This window comes from Dermacentor andersoni, chromosome 1 (assembly GCF_023375885.2).
Source record: "Dermacentor andersoni chromosome 1, qqDerAnde1_hic_scaffold, whole genome shotgun sequence".
NCBI classification, from domain to species: domain Eukaryota; kingdom Metazoa; phylum Arthropoda; class Arachnida; order Ixodida; family Ixodidae; genus Dermacentor; species Dermacentor andersoni.
Genome location: NC_092814.1, coordinates 235,318,084 through 235,338,628, shown reverse-complemented (window position 1 = coordinate 235,338,628; position 20,545 = coordinate 235,318,084). Strand labels below are relative to the sequence as shown.

At 44.2% G+C, this 20,545-nt stretch overlaps 1 protein-coding gene across 1 annotated transcript in view; it reads right to left on the bottom strand.

The window, feature by feature from the left end:
• Positions 1–20,545, bottom strand: part of LOC126547921 (ATP-binding cassette sub-family A member 2-like) — a 292,596-nt gene that overhangs the window by 35,875 nt on the left and 236,176 nt on the right. The window contains exons 44-45 of the mRNA XM_050195975.3: positions 13,810–13,951; positions 3,038–3,172 (exon numbers count right to left, since the gene is read on the bottom strand). Of these exons, the coding sequence (XP_050051932.1) occupies positions 3,038–3,172; positions 13,810–13,951 (277 nt within the window). The remainder of the gene's footprint in view (positions 1–3,037; positions 3,173–13,809; positions 13,952–20,545) is intronic.

Below are 20,545 nucleotides of genomic sequence, written 5' to 3'. Positions count from 1 at the left end.
ATACCAATGCAAAATATTTTTTTCTCACTTGACGGTCACCCTAGAAAAATTACAGTAAATTTTTGTCGAAATAAGTTTCTAAAAAGAATTGGAATCTGCAATAAAAAAATCGACCCTGGGCAGTCGCACATGGCAAAAAATATCGACCCTCAAAGGGTTAAGTTCAAAAGAAAATGTGATACTGATGTCACTTGGTGCTAGAATAGCCGCGCGTACCTATCTAGTACACTGTAGTATAGCAAAGGGAAGAGACATCATGAACTCAACCGTAAGCTGAGGGATAGCCTGTGAGTTTGGCGCATCGTAGGTGCCATAACTGCATGCCACAGTGACGTTCAGTAGTTGAAGCATTGTCGGCACCACTCTCTCTGCCGAAGCCTTCGCAGTGCAAAACATTGAAGAAAGACCGCAAGCACTGCGAAATTCTGTGCGATTCTTGTAAAGATAAGTGTGAAAGGAAATGTGCTGCTCATGTCACTTGGTGGGAGAATAGCCAACATGGTGATCACAGGCAATCTTTGATTGCCAATAACTCCGCTTCTGCTGAACAAATTGAAGTACTTTCTAAGGCAAAGTACTTCTGAAATAGTCTGTTTTAACATCAAATGCATTTCTCTACTTCGATAAAAGGCATTTCAGGGCCCCTTTAAAGCAATGAACAGAGCTATACAATCAAACCTCATTATAACAAAGTTGCACCTGACACGAAAATAGCTTCATTATATCAGATATTCATTAAAAGAATGCACACTGACATTGGCACACACACACAAAAAAATGCGATCGGGTCAGTGCAAAAAAAAAATGCAAGCATGGTACCTCCAATGGGCCAGCAAAGGCTTTCTGGAGATTTCAATGGCCTGCCAGTGGCTTGCCATTTTGACACATGGCACAGGAATGGCAGTAAATTACATACACATGCTTTTCACGATTACTAATATGTAACCATGTAATTGGTGTAATCAACATGGGAATGGCACGTTGGCTTTCTGGCTGCAGTCTAACCAAGCCCAGTTGGTGGCCAAACCAAGCAAGCGCATCCAAAATATGTCATTTCAAGGTGCTTTTGCCAAGTACAGTCGCTGACCAGGGGGCCACATACATACCGAAACTCTACTATTATGGCCGTCAGTCCAGCCCATGCATCTCAAGCTCAATCGCTGACGAGGTCTATGGATATAAACGCCGATGGTGAGCTTCCTGTGATGGTTTGTCACCAGCCACTTCACCGGCCATCATCCAATTTTCATCACAGCTGCATTTCTTAGCCAGTGCAACTTTGTCAGGAGTTGGCAACAGAAATTGCAGATTGGTGCTAAGCCAACATGATGATGATGAAGCCAACATGGTGGCAACTTTATTCATGCTTAAAGGGACACTAAAGGCAAGTATTAAGTCCACATGAACTGTTAAAATACCACTACAGAAACCTTGTAGTGCTTGTTTTGTGCCAAGAAAAGACTTAGTTTAAGAGAAAATCGCATTTGAAGTGTCTGCATACCTTTAGCACAATTAAAAATGCCTGCCCCTGAGTGAGGGAATGGCAACATTGCATACGCCATCGCTGCCCTTTACTGCTGTTGGTGAGTAAAATGGGGCCAAACAGACGGCGCTAGTTTTTTTATGCAAAATGCAAATGCCCGGCCATGGAGAAATCGAGCGAATTGCTATTGCTAGTTGAATAATGAATTGAGAAACATAGCTTCAGGAACTCTACAGCTTCAAAGGAGCTGTATTCGACTACTGTGGATGACAATTAGTTTCATAAACTCATACTGTCTGTGATATTCTGTTCACAACTGTCACAGCACAGCCATTATTATTTTCTGAGCGCCAGTTGCACCGCATAATAGTGTCCACTTTACCGCTTTTTGAGAACAACACAGTTGCATGAAAAGAAATTTTAGGGTACTACATAAAAAAAGAAAAAGAAAAAAAGAACTTGCTTTTAATAGCTTCATTATAACTGGGGAAGCACGCAAGACATTCAGCATAATATAACCTGTAAAGACGTCTCTATGAACCAAGAATCACACTATTTTGCGTCAAAATGTAAAGTAGCATGCAGGAAAATACAGAGGAAGGATGCAAAGGATTACATAAAGTAACAAGAAGCTTAAGCATAACCTTACTAGTAGCGATGAGTAAATAAATAACAATTAAGTGCAGCTGTAACAGAAATAATAAGCAGCCAAAGAGACTAACATAAGCATAGCATAACCTGCTGCGGTGGCTCACGGACTATTACATTGTGCTGTTGGGCATGAAATCATGAGATGGAATTCAGGCTACAGAACTGTATCACAATAGAGGTGAAACATACAAATGCTCATATGCTTCAATTTAAGTGCACGGTGAAATCCCAGATGGTTGAAATAAATCTGGAGCCCTCCACTGTGGCATCAGTGCCCACTATGCAGATTCGAGACATTAAATCTAGTGATCATATATTGAAGTGTAACACACAAGATATGGCTCAATACTTTCATGGTGAAGAGTAGACTCAAAATGCAGCTTATAAAATATTTTTTAAAAAGGCTACAGCATCTACATGAATTAAATACACAAACTGATATACTGTGAACCGACATATCAAATAACTCCTAGATAATGGGCAGAGCAGCAATAAAATTAAAAAAATTTTCTGCTTACACACATACTAAACAGGTGTCTTTAGAGACCCTTTACTAGTATACACATATATTCACATGCACATATCGTCATTATATTAACTGTTTCCTCCTGCAGGCAATGTGCTCATTTCAGTGCCTTAATGTTTTATAGATCTATATATTTATTTTTGTGTAATGTCATGCGGCCATTTCTCAAAAACTGCTATAGTCCCTCACAGCCCTCATACTCTCTCTTGCACTCAAAATTCGCACAAAGGTACCATTTCATGGTGCAATTTAATATCACGTCCAGGTGCAGTACTTGCCTGTATCATCCATAATAAATTGGAAACTACAAGCTCCAAAACAAATGTTTCGTACACTATTGAAGCTAGTCGCTATAAAATATTTTTGCAAGAACTGACTAGATATATAATTGGCGGTCCTCCAAGTAAAGCAATGGCTGTAGACAACTTGCGCTTGTTGCCACCACTGTATGTTCCCACCACACGGTCAGCATATGATGTCAGTCCAAGCTTCTGCAGAGTCCATTCAATAACCTGAAAAAAGATTTTGGAACAAAAAAACAAGTTACAAACAAGCAAATAAGGTTATGCTGTGGTATGCAAAAGAACTTCAGATTACCAAAATTTATTCAACCAAATGGCGAAAACATAAAACGAGTGAAAATGGGCGCTAAGCATACTACTACCTATTTATGTTAAATAAGGTCTTTGGATTTCCCTTAACCACAGACATAAAATTCTGTCTGGCAACACAAAATCTGTTCTCCTTACTCACTTTATGCCAGTTTTGAGCAACAAATTTATAATCAAATAACTACCTGACTTGCATGGACACATAATTGAAGTATGCACTAAATTGGTGTGTACTTCAAGTATAGTACAGTGGTATAGTTATAGTAAGTATAGTAAGTGAAGGTACAATAACATATCTTCCCTACATGAGTCGCATGATGGCTAAGGATAGTTGGACATGACAAACTATGACCAGAGAGCACTAGTGCACTGCCACCACTACTGCTGGTGAGTGGGAAGAAGAAAAAAAAATACTATGTTAATTACCTTCAGCTTTGGGACAACTGTAAGCATGGACTTGTGTGGTACACTTTGGTTAGCTGTGCACAGCCCACCCTATAGAGCATGTTTTTCTAGCTCCCAGAGTCCAGCCTCAGAATGGGCAAATGCTTCCTTGCATTCTTTACTTAAAAGTTCAGTTGAAGATGTGCTATTTTCTAGCATAGCCTCTATGAGGAACTTGCCATTTGCAACATCACATGTTGCTTATTGGTGCAATAAATGTCTTTTGAGCCAGCAGTTATTGCTAACTCCTCCTTCGTTCCTGTGAACATGTCCTGCCACGGTTGCCTTGCACCACACAGTGCTTGTGATCACAAGATGGGGGATGACATTTGCAAGGCAGCTGCTCTGCTCTCAAATCCCTCAGCCTTAAGCCAGTTCTACATCTCAAGTCTCTTGTTTACCACAGTAATGCATTAACCCTCTTCTCCATGATTAGACTGCTGTGTGTAAAAGCCCAGAAGAGTTAGCTGTCTCAGTGGAACAAGCTACACATACTTGACGAGGAAGATCTCCTATGTGAAATAGCATGCCAGAAATAAACAAGTAGTCACAAATATATATGTCTTGTTTGAATACAACACTGAAAAAAAAAATTACGGTTGTGCACCTAACCTCAGAAAGAAAGAAAAGAAAGATAAAATGAGCACTCTTTCCCTATGCCTGTAATAATGTAGGTAACTCAATAATCATACGTAAGTAAGGGCTCTGCAGTCGTTTATATAATGTTTAATGCTTTAAATCAGTAGCCAGATTTTAAAAAATTAATTCACTGTGGTTACCTACACAAGATGATTAAAAATGAGGTATGCCTGCACAAAACATGGCATTTTGCATTACATAGAAAGCTATGAGAAATACATGACAGTTCCCAATGCAGAGTTTAGCTTCTTCCTGCACACCTCGGAATGAAAACTTTGAAGAGTACTTTGACAAGCAGTTTAAGTGTTCAAATGTTCATAGCTCTTGTGATCCTTTTATACATAAGCATGTGATATTCACATCGCTGTGAAGGTACAATAACATGAGGTTTCAGATGTTCCAGTTAACACTATTTTATTTGCATATTTTGTATGCATTTCTTTATTCATGAGATCATTTCATCTGTATTCAAAGATTTCAAGTGTACTTAAGCAGGGTGTGATGATGATGTTATCTTAAAGATTTTTCTCCAAGCGTTGCTTTCACAGTGACAATGCTGTAATTTGCTACAATATTGACACGTGTACTTGTTTATCGAGTGACTGCTTTTCACCATCTAACAAATGTTATCGCTCAGCGCCGGACGCGCCTGCATGTATTGGAAGTTTCTGGAATGTTATCGATGGTTCTATCCACCGTCTGTTGTCAACAAACCTTGTGTAATCTGATTGCATCTATGCATAACACAATGGTGTAGAACTTTCTGGAAGACACGCGGGCACCAGTGATTACTCTGGAATGTTTAATGGTTCATGTATAAAAGCCAACGTGCTTGACCTGCTGATCAGATTTTTGTGGATCGCCAACTGTGTTCGCTGCTTTCATTGTGCTTTGAGTGTAGCCTGTTTTTGAGGGCACAGGTTCGCCCAATAAAACACTAGTTTTGCCATTCACAGTTTTGCTGCTTTCTTCACCCAGAATCCTGGCTGGAGACCTAGGAATAAATCGCGACTTTCCACAACTGGGACTCGATGACAAGCTGCTGCATGTATACTTCGCCTTAGAAGACGCCGCCAGAATGTGGTTTGAGAACCGGGAGTCGGGCCTGACCACACGGGACCTGTTCCGTAATGGATCGCAGTGTTCTCGTTGGGTAGTACAACTACCCAACGAGAACACTGTGATCTTCATCGAGGAGATGAAGCACCTGCTCCTCCACGCTGATACAGATATGCCCGAGGAGAAAAAAAAATCGGTACCTCATGCGTGGGGTAAAGCAGGAGCTCTTCGCCGGATTTATATGCAACCCGCCCAGGACTGTTGCTGAATGTGTTTCCAAAGCCACAACCATTGAGAAGACACTCTATATGCAGACAAGGCAATATACCCGCCAAAACTACACCGATGTTCAAGCACTCGACAGTCACAACATGCGAGAGACCATCAGTGCGGTCATTTGCGAGGAACTGCAGAAGCTCTTCCCAAGGTCGCAGCCTCAAGTGGCCTCAATCACCGACATCTTCAAAGAAGAGGTTCAGCGATCACTTGAGGTTACTGAAGTGCCACCGCTATTGCCACAGCCTCAGTCGGAAGCGATGACATACGCCGCCGTCACTCGCCGACAGATTCCCCCTCCGCGCCCGTGCCAGGGCCCTATGACACTGCGATTCCATTGCCAGACGCCGCCACTGCCACTGCCGCCACCTCGCCCACCTGTCAGCAAGCGAAACGCCCCGAGGAAGCCAGACATTTGGCACGACCCCAACCACCACCCGCTCTGCTAACATTGTGGGGAAGACGGCCACGTGTACTGCCGATGCCCATACCATGACTTGGGACTGTGAGGGTTCGCCGACAATGTGCTGCATCCACAGCTTGAGGAGCGCCCTTATGACATCGCCAGCTACCTCACCGCCACTCAGTGGAGTTCTCGACAACCATTCCGTTCGTCGTCGCCAGGGCGCTACCTGTCACCGCAATGACAACCATACACTGGCCCAACTTGGGGCTGGTCTACGAGCCCATATGTTCCTGTTTGTCGAACTGACAAAGATCCTCCGCCGCTGCCAAAGAAGCCAAAAAGACTATCTTGACGATGTATCAACAAGACGCCGCCATCCCAATGAAGCCTAGAAGTAAAGAATATGCCGACGACGCAACGTCCTAGCCACACGTCAACATGGCATAGCCGAGATCCGACGCCAAGACCCAACTGCAACGCAAGAAAAAGAACCACCGACCTTGACGTACTTCTCGACGGCCATGCAGTCACCGCCTTAGTGGACGCAGGAGCCGACTACTCCATCGTGAGTGGACCTATCGCCGCCCAGTTGAAGAAAGTTAATACTGCGTGAGAAGGCCCTCAAATTCAGACCGCTGGAGGACACCTATGACACCAAATGGAATGTGCATGACAAGAATTACCGTTCATGATCAGACATTACCCTACCACCTTCGTTATCCTCCAACAGTGTTCACGTCATTCTCAGCATGGACTTTCTGAACCAATGAGGCACAATCAATGACCTGAAGTCAAAGTCAATAACGCTATCCAAAGATCAAGTGATACCGCCAGAGAGTGCTCATAGTCACCATGCCTTGAGTGTACTTGAGGACCAAGTCAGCATTCCACCTCGCTCCAGCATTGTCATCTCCATCGGCAGTGAAACACCCGGAGACGTAGAAGGCATCATCAAGGGCGACCAACATCTACTGCTTGACCGTGAAATTTGCGTCGCAAGAGGGATTGCTCGACTGCACGGAGGGAAAGCGAAAGTGATGCTGACAAACTTCAGCCACCAATTCAAGCACATCAACGAGGGCACGACGATCGCATACATCAAGGAAATTGTGGAAACCAGCAACGGGTCTGTCCTCTCGTATTCTGCTGCATCTACCCCGACGACCATAGCTCCCTAACCAGACTTCGACATAAATCCAAGTCTCCCCGTGAGTGAGCAGCAACAGCTCAGAAGTCTTCTCTGACGATACAAAGGCTGCTTTTCGACATCATCGAGGATTTGGTGAACACCAATTGCAAAGCATCGCATAATAACAGAAGAATCTGCTCGACCACTATGCCAGAGCCCTTACCGAGTGTCAACTTAAGAATGTGAAGCTATAAGGCAACAAGTCAACGAAATGTTGCGCGACGACATCATCCAGCCGTCAATACGCCCGTGGGCATCTCCTATAGTTTTGGTGAAGAAAAAGGACGGAACACTGCGTTTCTGCGTCGATTATCATCGACTGAACAAGATCACGAGGAAGGACATATACCCCTTCCCATGGATAGACGACGCATTGGATTGGCTCTGCAATGCTAAATACTTCTCGTCGATGGATCTGAAGGCTGGCTACGGGCAAAATGGAAGTCGACAAGCGGGATCGCGAAAAGACTGCCTTCATCACGCCAGATGGGCATTATGAGTTCAAAGTCATGCCATTCGAACTCTGCTTGGCGCCTGCAACATTGCAGTGCATGATGGCCACGGTGTTAGCAGGGTTGAAGTGGCAAACCTGCCTCGCCTACTTGGATGACGTCGTTTTTTCTGCAAGTTTCGATGAGTATTGAGACACCTTGAAAGAGTGCTAAAGACAATCAAGTCTTCCAGACTCACTTTGAAACTGGAAAAGTGTCCCTTTGCGTATGAAGAGCTGCTGTTCCTGGGACACGTTATCAGCAAGCCTGGAGTACGCACCGACCGGCACAAGACGGCTGCCATCGCGAAGTTCCAGCAGCCCATCGACAAGAAGGCAGTACATAGATTCCTTGGCATGTGCACCTACTACAGACGCTTTGTCAAGGACTTTTCACACATCACTGCACAGCTGACACATCTAACTAAATGTGATGTCAAGTTCAACTGGGAAACGCCCCAGGTCGATGCATTTTAAGAACTCAGACGACGCATGTAGTCACCACCGGTACTTGCACGCTTTGACAAGGACACCGATACCAAAATCCACACCGATGCCAGTAGCCTAGGCCTCGGTGCTGTCCTAGTCCAGAGGAAAGACGGACTTGAACGGGTGATAGCTTACGCTAGCCGGTTGCTGTCAAAAGCGGAAGGCAATTTTTCTACGACCGAAAAGGAATGACTTGCCATTATTTGGGCTACAGCAAAATTCCACCCTTACCTCTATGGCAGGCCATTCAAAGTCGTCAGTGACCATCACGCATTGTGTTGGCTAGAGAACTTAAGGGACCTTTCAGGGCACCTGGCGTGGTGGAGCCTCAGACTGCAAGAATATTACATCACTGTAACCTACAAGTCCGGATGAAAACATTTTGATGCCGACTGCCTATCCCGTACTCCCATTGACCCTTTGCCGCAAGACGACAAGGATAACGACGCTTTCCTTGGAATAATAAGCGCGGAAGACTTCGCTGAACAGCAATGAGCAGACCCGGAGCTAAAAAGCCTCATCAAGTATTTGGAAGAGAACACCGACGTTGTCCCTAGGGTATTTAAGCGAGGATTGTCTTCGTTTTTGCTTCAAAACAACCTACTCGTAAAAAAGACCTTCTCACCAGTCCGCACCAACTACCTTCTTGTTGTTCCCTCAACACGTCCTGAAGTATTGACGTGCTGAAGTACATGACAATCCTAACACTGGGCACCTCAGATTTGCCCGGACGCTATCGAGGATACAGGAAAGGTATTACTAGCCGCACTTGACCGCTGACGTCACCGTTATGTCAAGACCTGCCGAGACTGTCCGCGACGCAAGACACCACTGACAAGGCCAGCGGGATTACTACAGCCAATCAAGCCTCCTTGCCGACCATTTCAGCAGATCGGGGTGGATTTGTTGGGACCCTTTCCGACATCAACATCCGGAAATAAGTGGATTGTAGTGGCGATGGACTACCTCACCCACCCACTTCGCTGAAACTAAAGTTTTGCCGAAAGGTAGCGCAGCCGAAAAGGCGAAATTCTTTGTCAAGAACATCCTGCTGTAACATGGTGCCCCAAAAGTCCTCATCACCGACAGAGGAACAACCTTTACAGTAGACCTCACGCAAGCGATTCTGCAATACAGCCAGACAAGCCAGAGGAGGAAAACTGCCTACCACCCGCAGACGAATGGTCTTACAGAGCGCCTGAACGAGACCCTCACCGACATGCTAGCAATACAGTTGAACTCACTTATAACGATACCGGTTTTAACAGCTATCGGTTATAACAATGAGAAGCTGCTGCACCGTCAACTTTTGTATGTTTTCCATGGTGAAATAACCCGCTTACTACAATGCCCCGATGCCGCATTATCATCTATAATGATGAAGTCTGGCTGCTGGGTGTCCAAGCCGAAAGGTAATGAAATGCGAAATCCTTGAAAAAAAAAAGAGAACGAGAAATTCGAGCCGCTGCATGATAGGCCACAGCTTCAACAGCTGCTGCACGTTCATTTTCCAGTCATCTCCACGTGCCTCTCTCCTGTCACCCTTCCACCCCTCCGAACACAAATGGGCTGCGCTCATAGCTCTAAGCTGCCCCACCCTCCGAAACACGAATGGACTGCGCCAACTGCGCTGCCTGCAGATTGCTCGCATGTTGCTTGCTGGCTTTTCATTCAGCACAGTTCTGCTAATCGCTTATTCACTCGCATTTCTCTTTGTTGGTTGCGTCAAAATCGTTCCTGGCCACGTGGTTTCTCAGCCTTGTTTGACCAACATTTGGTTTGACTCGCCATTGAAATGGGAGATGGCTGATGCGCCCGCTGATAATCAGCGATGAACGACGTTGCCGGTGAAAAGAAAGCGCACGGCTATAGATTTGGAGATGATGTGGTAGAGCAAGGTGCCTCAACGTTGTCCTCACAGCAGGCCCAGCAGATGACTCAGTGCCTCCAGGGCTTTGTTTTCGTGAGGAACCTTCCGCTGCACTACGTGGAGCACCTGGATGCCTTGGAGAAGGATGTCGGCAAGCTTCGCGTAAAGCATGCAAGGCTGACGGACACAGGGTTTTCTCGTGCAAGCCAGTGAGAAGTAGGTAGCAAGATGCTTGTGACGATCTCGCCGCAGTGTTTCTTCTGTATTTCTCAAGCTGACAGGCTGCCGTGGCAGTCTCCTTGCAATTTTGAAAAGGCCCCTTTTGGGGCCACCAAAGCGATGCCTCAGCGGTGCTCGCATATCGCTTCCCACCCGTGACCCCTCTTTGCAGTTGTTATAGCAGTGCCGGAGCGCCTAGGAAACAGCTAAACGAGTGAACACAATCAGCAGCCGGATGGAGGAAAGTGATGGGGAGGGGCACTGGCCTCCCCACCATTATAGTTTTCGCACATCAGGTCTGTCATCCCCCTATTTTGATTTTTTCATGCAACCTGGTTATAACAATGGAATTTTCGTGGCACTTGAATATTGTTATAAGTGGGTTTGACTGTATATGGCGATGTCAAGCATAAGACCATGGGATGAGGTCCTGCCGTACGTAACCTTTGCTTACACACGGTGGTGCAAGAAACAACACAGACAACACGGTAGGAACCCTACGACGACTCTCGGCGCCATGTTGCTGCATTTCCCCGACGAAGAAAATGTCAATGTCGCCGCCCATCTCCAGCGCACTGAAGAAGCCCAAAATCTTGCCCACCTGCGCATCAAGAACCAGCAGAGGACTGATAGCCGGCACTACAATCTTCGACGACGCTATGTGGAATACCAGCCCATTGACCGTGTTGGGGTTTGGATCCCGATACGTCGACGAGGACTTAGCGAGAAGCTTTTACGCCACTCTTTCAAGCCCTACAAGATCATCCGACACGTTGGCACACTCGACTATGAGGTCATGCTAGATGGCATTTCACTATAACAGCGCTGCCGCTCACAACCTGATATAGTCCATGTTGTGCAGCTTAAGATATTCTAGCAGTGCTAACGAACTTTGGGACTTTGCATAGCTGAGCTTTGGACTTCCTTTGGACTTTGTTACTTTGGACTTTGTTTCTTTCTTGTTTTGTCACTTTTTCTCAGTAAGTGTGCGTTTGTTTTTCGTTCTCCATTTATGTTTATAGCATCGGGACGATGCTTTTTAAGAGGGGGGTATTGACATGCGTACTTGTTTATCGAGTGACCACTTTTCACCATCTAACAAATGTTGTCGCTCAGCGCAGGACGCACCTGCATGTATCTGAGGTTTCTGGAATGTTACTGATGGTTCTATCTGCTCTCTGTTGTCAACAAACCTTGTGTAATCTGACTGCATGTGTGCACGACGTGAATGGTGTAGAACTTTCTGGAAGACATGCAGGCACCATTAATTACTCTGGAACATTCGATGGCTCATGTATAAAGGCCGACGTGCTTGACTCGCTGATCAGATTTTCGCCGATCGCCGACTGTGTTCACCGCTATTGTTGTGCTTTAAGTGTAGCTTGTTTTTGTGGGCACAGGTTCGCCCAACAAAAGTTAGTTTCATCATTCACACTATTGCTACTGTGTTCTTTACCGTCACTACTACTTGACAATATGAACATACACTGGTCTAATGCAGCCAAAGCAAGGTGAGCAACCACTGCACAGCATATGTCACCATGCTGACATGAGGTGGACCAATCATATGAAGCAACACATCTTACGAGGCCACCCCACCTGAAGTGGGCCAAGCTTTCAAAAAGAAACATCTACTGTACAGAAGAATAAGACTATTGCTCTATTGTTCACAGTTTCCTTATAAAACTTAACGTATTCTTTCAGTCCTATTAAACTAGGAAATTAGTCAAGCTTAATTAGCTAGCTAATTAAAATATTTTTTTTTCATCCAGACTCTAAAATTTTTGCAGATCATCATGGAAAACATTTCATTAAATTTTTGCATCCTCCACATAGTACTTTTTCTCCATATCAAGTGGAAAGTGTGTGAAAGCAAAAATTTGCCTTATGATGGCCAGCTACAATGCACTGTGACAGTACTGCTTTCAAACGAACAGCAAACAAATGAGTCCAACGCTCTGCCTGATTCAAGGAATCCCATCAAAGGATCTCTGATTGTTGTTGGCCAGTAACAGTATGTCATAGCTTCAGTCTCAAAAGTTGCTTATAACCGTCATGAAGTGGTTTAGTTTTATTATGCACTGTGATGCACTGAAGCACTGGCTGACAGGAATGCAGTGGCCACAAGCACAATCAAACCCCTCTGGTCCATTAAGGCCACCAGATTAGACTAATCAGGTTTATTGATTTGCAGTACATTTAAGGGCAGTCCAGAGGAAGTGTAGAAGCCAGCTGCTGCTAAGAAGAGAGCAGATTTAAAAAAATAAATTTCCCTGAGCACCCATATTTTTTGGGATACATATGCACTTTATTAACATTAGACAGTGGGAGAGGAGAAGAAAGAAGGTTGGGATGGCCACTCTGGAGCCATTGCACAGGCACTGACTTAATTGGCTATGCTTACAATTTATGCCGTCTTCTGCTGCCACAAAAGGGCAGCGCCGCTACCATCACAATTTCTTTCTTGCATGCATTTTTTAAAATCTTGTGCCGCCCCTTCAACACCTTTAAAACTGTTTTTGCAAACTTTTTTTGCAAACAGAATTTTTTTCATAATACTTGGCACAACATTTGAAAAGCCATAGAATATGCCCAATTTTGCAAACTTGGCAGAAAATTCTGAAGGGCTGGCAGGTATGCTATCCGTGCTCATACCGAGCTTAGGTCTCTCAAATGATATTTCATGAGAATAAGATGACGGGTTCCACATATGCTGACTCATTCAAAACTCTGGTTCTCACAAACACATGCATCTTTTTGCCTCTGGTGCACTGTACCCATGACTCTCCTCAAGACCTGAGCCCACTGGAAACAGTCACACATCTCACATCATTCAACAAAAGAATGCAAAGCAGAAGGGCACAAAAGCAAAACTGACATAAGATGGTGCCTATGAAACAGGGAACCACTAATGGATGGTCTCAAAGCAGTGCAAGCCAGTCTTGTTATGAAATGCGTAACATATTACAGGAACAAAAGTACCAAAATATTTAGTCCTGCTGCAAAATATGTAATGGAAACCATTAAAGCATTATAACATATCATAATTTGTGTCCATACAAATACCATGGAGACATTAAAATAAAGTGACAGTACTAGTATGACATCAATCTTAAGTGACCTAATTAACACATAAAATGGCTGGTGAAAACAATGGCAGCAAAGTAGCCTCTCAAGACAAATGCATGCTGTGCATCTCAGCATCAAATTACAAAAATAAAGGCAAACACAAAGTACTAGGAAAACAAGGATTGTAGCTGAAAGGCATACAGGCTTTTGTGCAACAGAACAAGCAATGATGCCAAAAAGAAATAAGCACAATGCTGCTTGTGTCTGCTTCTCTGTCCTTAAACTTTGCAGTACAAAATGAAAAGCAAGAATGTTCACAAGTTCTGTATGCTGAAGTAACTTCATGCTTCAAAATAATTTTTCTTTTTTCAAACATAATATGTGCCACCTTGTTTTCCTCCTTCACTGGGATACCACGAAATCTTGAGTACAGTCTCAAGTGCTCCTTGGCTGTAAGTTCGTCGTAAAGAGCATCAAACTGGGGACAATAGCCAATGAACTGTTGTGCTTTGTTCAGCTCACGTGAGACACTGCAAGAAATGTGGAGCATAGTTTTAATCATGAGGCACACCTGTGATGCATCGTAAGAGCACATAGGGGGAGGGGGGGGATGCAAGTACATGATTGTAACTTGGATTAGCTACTAAAATAAATATTGATAACAGTATGCAGTAGCTTCCTCCTTAACCATGACAATCCCTCCTGTAAAACCTTATGAACAGGAATAGTGAAGGATTCAATATTTGCAAGCAAAATATGCATGTAGTGCTTGTGAGCACTTTGTGCAGTCCTGTCAACATACGGCATCCATTATGAAAGTTGTGCGCAAGACTTTATTATGATGCGACTATCCATGTCAGCATGGTAAAACTGGTCAGGAAATGTGGCGAGGGTTCTGCCCTACACATGTCCACGTTAGTGGTACATGGTATAGTGACCAAGGATCTGCAAATGCACGAGGTATTCACGAGGCTTGTGCCGAAAGTGTTGACGGAAGATCTTAAAGAACTTCGAGTTTTGCGCTGTCAGGAAGTGTTGGATTTGATTCAAAATGAGCCGGACTTTCTTAACTCTGTCATAACCAGAGACGACTCCTGGATGTTCAAGTACGACCCAGAATCGAAAAGGCAGAGCAGAGAGTGGCACACAAAATCATCCTTCCGCCCCAAGAAAGCGCAAAGGATCAAGTCTCGCATCAAAATGATGCTCATTGTTTTCTTTGACGCCCGAGGGATCATCCATTTTGAGTTTGTACTGCAGGGAGAAACTGTCAACTCAGCCTTTTACCTGGAGGTGCTCAAGAGATTGAAACACAGAGTCGCGCGCATGACGGCTGACATCAAAGACACGGTCAAGCTCCACCATGACAATGCCCGCAGCCACATGTCCTTCATTGTTACGAACTTCTTGGCCCTGGCCCCTAACGCCCTTGCAGTCCTGACTTGGCATCGTGTGACTTTCTTTGTTTCCCTGACAGAAGAGAGCGTTGAAAGGAAAGCATTGGGAGACCGCAGAAAACATCCAAAAGCATGTTACAGCATTCCCGAGAAACATTGCCATCGAGGACTTTCAGGGTGCCTTCCTGGCGTGGCAGACACGTCTCCGCAAGTGTATTGGTGAAGGGGGAGAGTATTTTGAAGAATTTTAACCATTTGTACAGGTCCGCTCAATAAATTAATTTTTCCCAGAAAATGCACATTACTTTCATAATGAACCCTGTATGTTCAACACTTAACCTCTGTTTGAATGGCAGACTGACAACATATCTGAAACAATATGGCTATGTTGAATAGAGAAAAACTATAGTATATTTAGAAGTGGTTCGTTGTTTCAAGTAACTATGGTAAAATATGAACTATTTTCTAGGTGCCCATTGCAGAAATATCTTTGTAGCTGTCATAATGACTCAGAATATATAGTGAATATTGAAATACCCCTTAAAAAGTAATTTTTGCAAACAAGTAATGAATTTTGTTAGGCAGAATTAATTTTGGAAAGCCCAAACTTCATTACCCTACATGAGAAAGGTTGAAGAAGACAAAAGTAAAGAAATAAATACGAAAGACACACTGAAAAGCTGGAAATGTGCACCTTTAAAGTAACTGCATGACCAAGATGACCCATAAATAGGTGGAGAGAGAGCACAGTCCGATGTACAACAAGCATTCCACTTCATAAATTAGCTCCCTCAGGTAAGAACACTGGCAAACAGCCCAAATATACATTGCATTTGCATAATGCCTAACTTTAATTAAAGCAGGTCTCACAGTTTCCCCAATCATGGTTCTAAAATTTGAGATTTATGCTGGAGGTTTTAAGAGGGTACTTGAAGGTTCTGAACACTTTTACCATTGACTATCTAAGCTAAATTCTGAGTGTGCTGATTAAAATGACGGGTTTCTAAAAAATCTTGATGCTAGACTTTTCAGTGAACAAGTGCACCTTTTTTTGGATAAGTTCAACAAAAAGAATTTTCAACACCATAATAATTCAACAAGAACAACAAGCAGACAAAATTATTAAGTTTTCCTTTTTCTTTTAAATGCTATACATGCCCCCTTGGGAATCACTGCAGATCGAGGACATAATATTGCACCAGCATGCTGTGAATAAATTCATATGTAAAAATTTTGCTACATTACTTTCAAATTTCAGTTTCCCACCAGTAACAACCTTTTGCCTTATGTGGATTGTGCATATCCTTTGTCAAGTAGGTCCTGAGAACCAACAAACTGCAACAAGCTGCCTGTTCATTTGTCAATTCTAACTGCTGAATCTAAGCTCCCATAAGCTTAAAGGGTCCCTGCAACAGTTCGGACAAATTTTGTAGATGCGTAGGGTACAGCTATAGTAAATCATTCACACCAATCTTGTGTGAAACGTCTCGTATTAAGAGAGCTGCGGATGATTACAAGTTATCCCCCTCCATAGCCATGCATTTTCTCCTCAACTCATTCGACGAGTGATCGGGGCTAAGCTCCGTCTTCACTGGCTTTGCGTCATGTCGTCTACTTACGGTTGTCTTTGAAGCCAGTGCGCGAAGCGTCTACAACCTCTCTGCCAGGCACCTGGCAGTCAATCCCAAGCAAGCGCTATCAAGGCAGCATGCGTTGCAAGCATTCTGTCGCAGCGCCGAGCGTGTCTGATATTCCGGTAACCACGGGCGAGCTGGGCATTTCGATGGATGGGTGGCAACATAAACTAAAGCCCCTCATACTACTATTGCTATGATGAAGGAGCTGTGTAGACACACGTGAACGGCCTGATCTGTCTGCAAGATCCATTCACCTGGTGGGGCAGAGCTTAACCAGCCAAAGAAAAAAGACCTAATATTGCTCTAACCAAGTGTAAACACTGGTACAGCACAACATGGAAAGGAAGAAACAAGCTGAGCCAGTGAGAAGGAACACAGCGCTCTGTTCCTTCAATTCTTGCCAGTTTGTCTTGTTTCTTCCTTTACACATTGCACTGTACCAGTTTTAGAATGCAATACCAACTCACCCAATAAGTGGCATAGCCAGAAATTTATTTCGGAGGGGGGAGGTTCCTGCATACAACTACCACCCCTCTCCCTCCTTCACCTCTCTCTTTCTGTCTGTCTGCATGCATGCATGTGTGTGTGTGTGCGTGCGCGTGGAGGTTGTACACCCCACAAAGACAAACTCCTAGCACTCCCCAAACAAGAATGCTTTAACAAAGATGGTCATTTTGCATTGCTGAAACAACACTTTGCTTAACTTCTGACAAAAGTTTATCATTGATAAGGCTTGCAGCCACTTCGCATCGAATTATGCTGTCACCCTTTACTGTATTTAAAAATTATTATATAAAAAAAACAAAAATATTGTTTACAAGTTGATGCACTTATATAATGTATGTCGATGATGTAGCTGGTAAACGACTTGGAAAAATGAACAGCGCTAAAAACGGGGCCATACAAAAATAAGACAGCGCACTATTGTGTATCTTCTTGTTTGCAGGCCGGACTTGTTGCAGTCCAGGTAACAGTAAAGATCACTATTGTTTTCCAGCCAGATTGTCTAGTGAGTGGTACGGCCACGGCTTTTCCGTTAGTCACTGTCACATTGTTCAACATTCACCGGGTTGTTGAAAGATGCAGCAGCCCCTAACATTCCTATATTTCTGTTTCTTCGTGGACTTCGAGCTCATTCACCTACCTACTTTCCCACCTATTCGTTGTGGCGGTTCCTTAGCTTCCCTGGCCCAGCATACCCATCCTTGATATATTATGCCATGTGCAAATCAGCATTCTGTAGGTCTTTCTTTCTTGTCCTATTTTTTGCCCTGTTATTATTCTTGACAGCGTGTATAAACTAGCCTAACAGCAAGCTCTTCTCAAGTTTATGGACATAATGAAAGTCAGAGACAAGGGAATGAAAAAAGAAAAAAAAATGTGTGGATCCCACGCACTTTGGGATTAAATTTAAGGGATACTTCCTGTGCTGTTTGCTTTGATTAACTATAATTAGCAGTGATGCTGATGGCGAATGTTTAATTTCTTCAACGTTCAATCCAACAAGAGAATGGTAAGTTGATTTTAAACGTTAACTTGCGTGCACCTCTGCTGTTTGTTTGTGTGGTACACAGATCACACCGGGAGACGGGTTTACTTCAGGCATTGTTGTGTGCCATTGTTCATAATCTCCGAGAGGCTTGAGCATTATCATTGCCTCACATGGCACATTGCGTTGTGGTAGAAGTATTAAACTTTAATTGAATTATGGGGCTGTGCGTGCCAGAACCACAATCGGATTATGAGGCAAGCCATAGTAGCAGACTACGGATTAATTTTGACATCCTGGTATTCTTTGTGTCCCTAAATCTAGGTACACTAGCGTTTTTTATTTTGCCCTCGTCGAAAGGCGGCTTCCGTGGCCGGGATCAAACCCACGACTTCGAGCAACGCCATAGCCGTAATGTTACCGCAGCGGACACAGAAGTGTTGATTTGATGTGTGACCACTTTCGTAGTGTCACCTAGACCCTACAGTGCGCTTTAATGCGGTTCTGCACGCCCTGCATAAATTGTCTGCTTGTTTATTTTTCAGAAATAGCAGAAACGTGCCGTACCATACATTGAACTTAAATTTATCCAGTTTATCTGCAACCACTGTTGTGTCCAGTAGTAGCGCTTCCTAGCCATTCCAGGTTGCCTTCCCCTCTTGCCCTCACCCCCATGTATGCGAGTTGCGAGCGAGGAGTGCCAAGGCTGTTATTCACTTGTTTCATGGCTGCGTCGGTTCTTCCCACTCTCCGTCTCCTCTCCCCCTCCTCCCTACCATTCTATATATTTTTCCTCTGGACGGTTGCACATTAGTAGAAAGTAAGTGCTGCTGCAATGCTTTTGCTGGGGGAGGGTTCACGGATAATTACAGCGTCAAGATGCTAATGTAGCGATGCCCAGGGAGCTCCAGAGGACATTGTGCACATTCGATGCGGTGCAAAGGTACAAACGAGTTTTTTGTGTCACCTTTTCTGTCTGCCGTGCTTCTGTCATGCACACACACTCTGAACCATCCCTGATGAGGTGTGCCAGACAGCAACAGCAGCAGCAGCAGTGCGAAAGGCAAAGAGGCAAAGAAAGCTTCGCTTTAAAAGAAAAGGGGGGGTGGGGGTGGAGGGGCGCTTATTATGCCTATCCCAGACAAGCAAGCTGCATTATTTTCGGACTGCTTTTGTTCCGCGCAGTGTGGTCAACAATTCGGTCAAATACCAGAAATGAGAAGCTCTTCGACGACACGAAAGCCTGGCGGGGAGTAACAATGCCCCCAAGTTTTATGCACGCACTCGTCCCATCTTTATCTCTGTGTGGAATTTTTAGTCATGATTTCTCCTCAGCAGTTTTGGTTAACACAATCCAGAAAGAGGTAGAGGCATGCCATGAGTGGGGCTGCAATGTTCTGTGCATGGGAGAAGAGATCACCCCCATGAGAACCCCCCCCACCCCCCTTTCGGACAGCCACTAGCTTTCGCCTCGCTTACCCTTTCATCTATGTTGCTCTTTCAGAGCCCGCCTCCTGAAACTTTGTTTCGTGGGAAAGGGGAGGGGGAGGTGTTTCATCCGAAAATTTTGGTGGGAATTTCGGTGTAGCCTCCCACTGGCTACACCAATGTGCCCAATCGTCAACCCTAGTCAAGTGTAATACATTTTAAACATTTAGAAAAACAATGTGTTCATGATTACGCAACTGTAAAAAATTTACAACAGCAGCAAAGTAGAATACACTTCGTTACTGCTATATCAGTTCTGTGTTTCGTTGAGCTCTGTGCCACCAGGTGGCTGCACCATGCAGACCATCCATATTTGCACCTCCACTCATCCCGTGGCCTGACGTAGCCACTTCTCTGCTGTGGTTATGTGGGTGTTTTTCTAACCTTCCGCGGTGGGCGCAGTACGTCTAGAACCACAGCATTCTGCACTCTATGCTGTTGTACGGGACTGGTGACCACGCATCGTTACGCAACTTCCCGAATAACAACACGAGTCGGATTTGGCACTTAAATTGGTAGAGCAGTAAACGAGGGATCTAAAAGAACTCTGATTGTTTCGTAAACATATATATATTTCTCTAGAGTTCTTCCAGAGCTAATTCAAGAAACGCTACTAGAAATCCTTATTTTACACTTTCGCTTGTTTACTTGTTCTTGGCAGTGTTCTTCCTGCGCTTCTGTCATGCGTGAGTCCATTTGATGTGGTTCCAATTGTTTGCCAAGTAAAGGAAAGGTGTATCTCACAAGCATGTCTGTGAGGTACACCTTATTTCAATTCTCTTTTGCAGGTTTACGCGCCTTTATGGCAAATGGTGAGCATTATTCACATTTGTACGAGTAAAGCTACCCCCCCCCTCATTTGCATAGAAAAATTACCCCCCCCCCCCCCCCCGAAAAAAAAAAAAAAATCCTGGGTACGTGCCTGACAGGTGCTGTCACCTCTAGGACATAGCATCAACCAAGTATATTCTACTTCATTGCTGATGTATACTTTCAACAGTGGCGAATCATGACACAATTATGCCTCTGCAAAAATTTAGATGAGCAATGAAAAAGAATACCCTTAGTTACTGCAATATTAGCTTTCTGTTTGTCTGGCTGAGCTCTGCACCT